Source organism: Protobothrops mucrosquamatus, unplaced genomic scaffold (assembly GCF_001527695.2).
Source record: "Protobothrops mucrosquamatus isolate PMUCROS unplaced genomic scaffold, P.Mucros_1.0 scaffold2474, whole genome shotgun sequence".
Lineage (NCBI taxonomy): Eukaryota > Metazoa > Chordata > Lepidosauria > Squamata > Viperidae > Protobothrops > Protobothrops mucrosquamatus.
Window position 1 is genome coordinate 101,598 of NW_015388544.1, and position 1,091 is coordinate 102,688.

The 1,091-nt window shown below is 32.8% G+C and overlaps 1 protein-coding gene across 1 annotated transcript in view; it reads right to left on the reverse strand.

Annotated features, from left to right (window-relative positions):
- Positions 1 to 281: 281 nt before the first annotated feature.
- The window catches only part of CAPN3 (calpain 3), a 25,576-nt gene continuing 24,766 nt past the window's right edge, over positions 282 to 1,091 (reverse strand). The window contains exon 24 of the mRNA XM_015825082.1: positions 282 to 670. Coding sequence (XP_015680568.1) covers positions 644 to 670 — 27 coding nt within the window. The 3' untranslated portion in view covers positions 282 to 643. The remainder of the gene's footprint in view (positions 671 to 1,091) is intronic.

Below are 1,091 nucleotides of genomic sequence, written 5' to 3' on the forward strand. Positions count from 1 at the left end.
TTGTAACTTCAAATGGCCGCTAAATGAATAGTCAAGGACCACCTATAGTTCAGCCACAATATTTAGCCATCTATCTAATCATTTGACAAATCCTGTTTTAATATTTAATCTGAGTATATTGATATATTCTGTTGCTGGACATACCGTAATTGTAGGAAGCTTTGGCTACAGGAATAATAACTGATGTAACGTATAAGAAAATCAGATGAACATAATTTAGATAGTTAAATGTTTGAGTCAAGTTATTTTCAAATAAGTTGAATTACTTAAATCAGATGAACTGCATTTTGGCAAGTTGTAGTGTTTAATATTGATAAATATTGCTCTGCTGTCCCCTAAATATCTCAGGTGGTAAGAGGTGCTATTTCAAAATAAGAACAATAATTTTGATTTGCCACGAAGCTCATGCATCTAGAATTGATTCCATCAGGAGAGCAGATAGAGCAGATACCACTTCTTGTGCACAAGATGCTTCACTGCTTTTGTTACTTCTCCATAAGCAGTTTCCTTGGACATAAATCTGCTGGTTTATACTTCCTTTCCATGTAATTTTGAAGAGGGAGATGAGCTAGACATCAATATCTTGTAACCGAATGTTGGCTGATTAAGTCAATAATCGAAGAGAAGATGAAATAAATGGTAATCAGGCGTACATGGTGAGCTGTAGCCACTGGAAGTAGAAAACGGGTATTTTAAGATAATAGGCATTTCTTTAATATGCAGAACAAAACTACAGTATGTGACCTGTGCAAATCCCCTTAACCCAGTAAAGAAATTGATTTAAAATACAAAATGAATATTTTTAACATCAGACTATAAATTTGTTTGTTGACTCTTATTCCCATACTCATAGATACTTACATCCAAATAAGGTTTTCCAGTGTATTAAACCTTGCAATGACACTGCATTTGCAAGGCCGTATTTCGTTTCTAACTCCTAGCTCAGTTAGAAATGAACTCATTCTTCAAGCTTGTACTCTCTATCACAAAGTTGGATTAGAACTCTTATGAACATTGAAAGCAAAATACATTGATTTTTTACTATCTTAAAAATAAATTATAATACAATACACACTATTAAAGCTAAATTA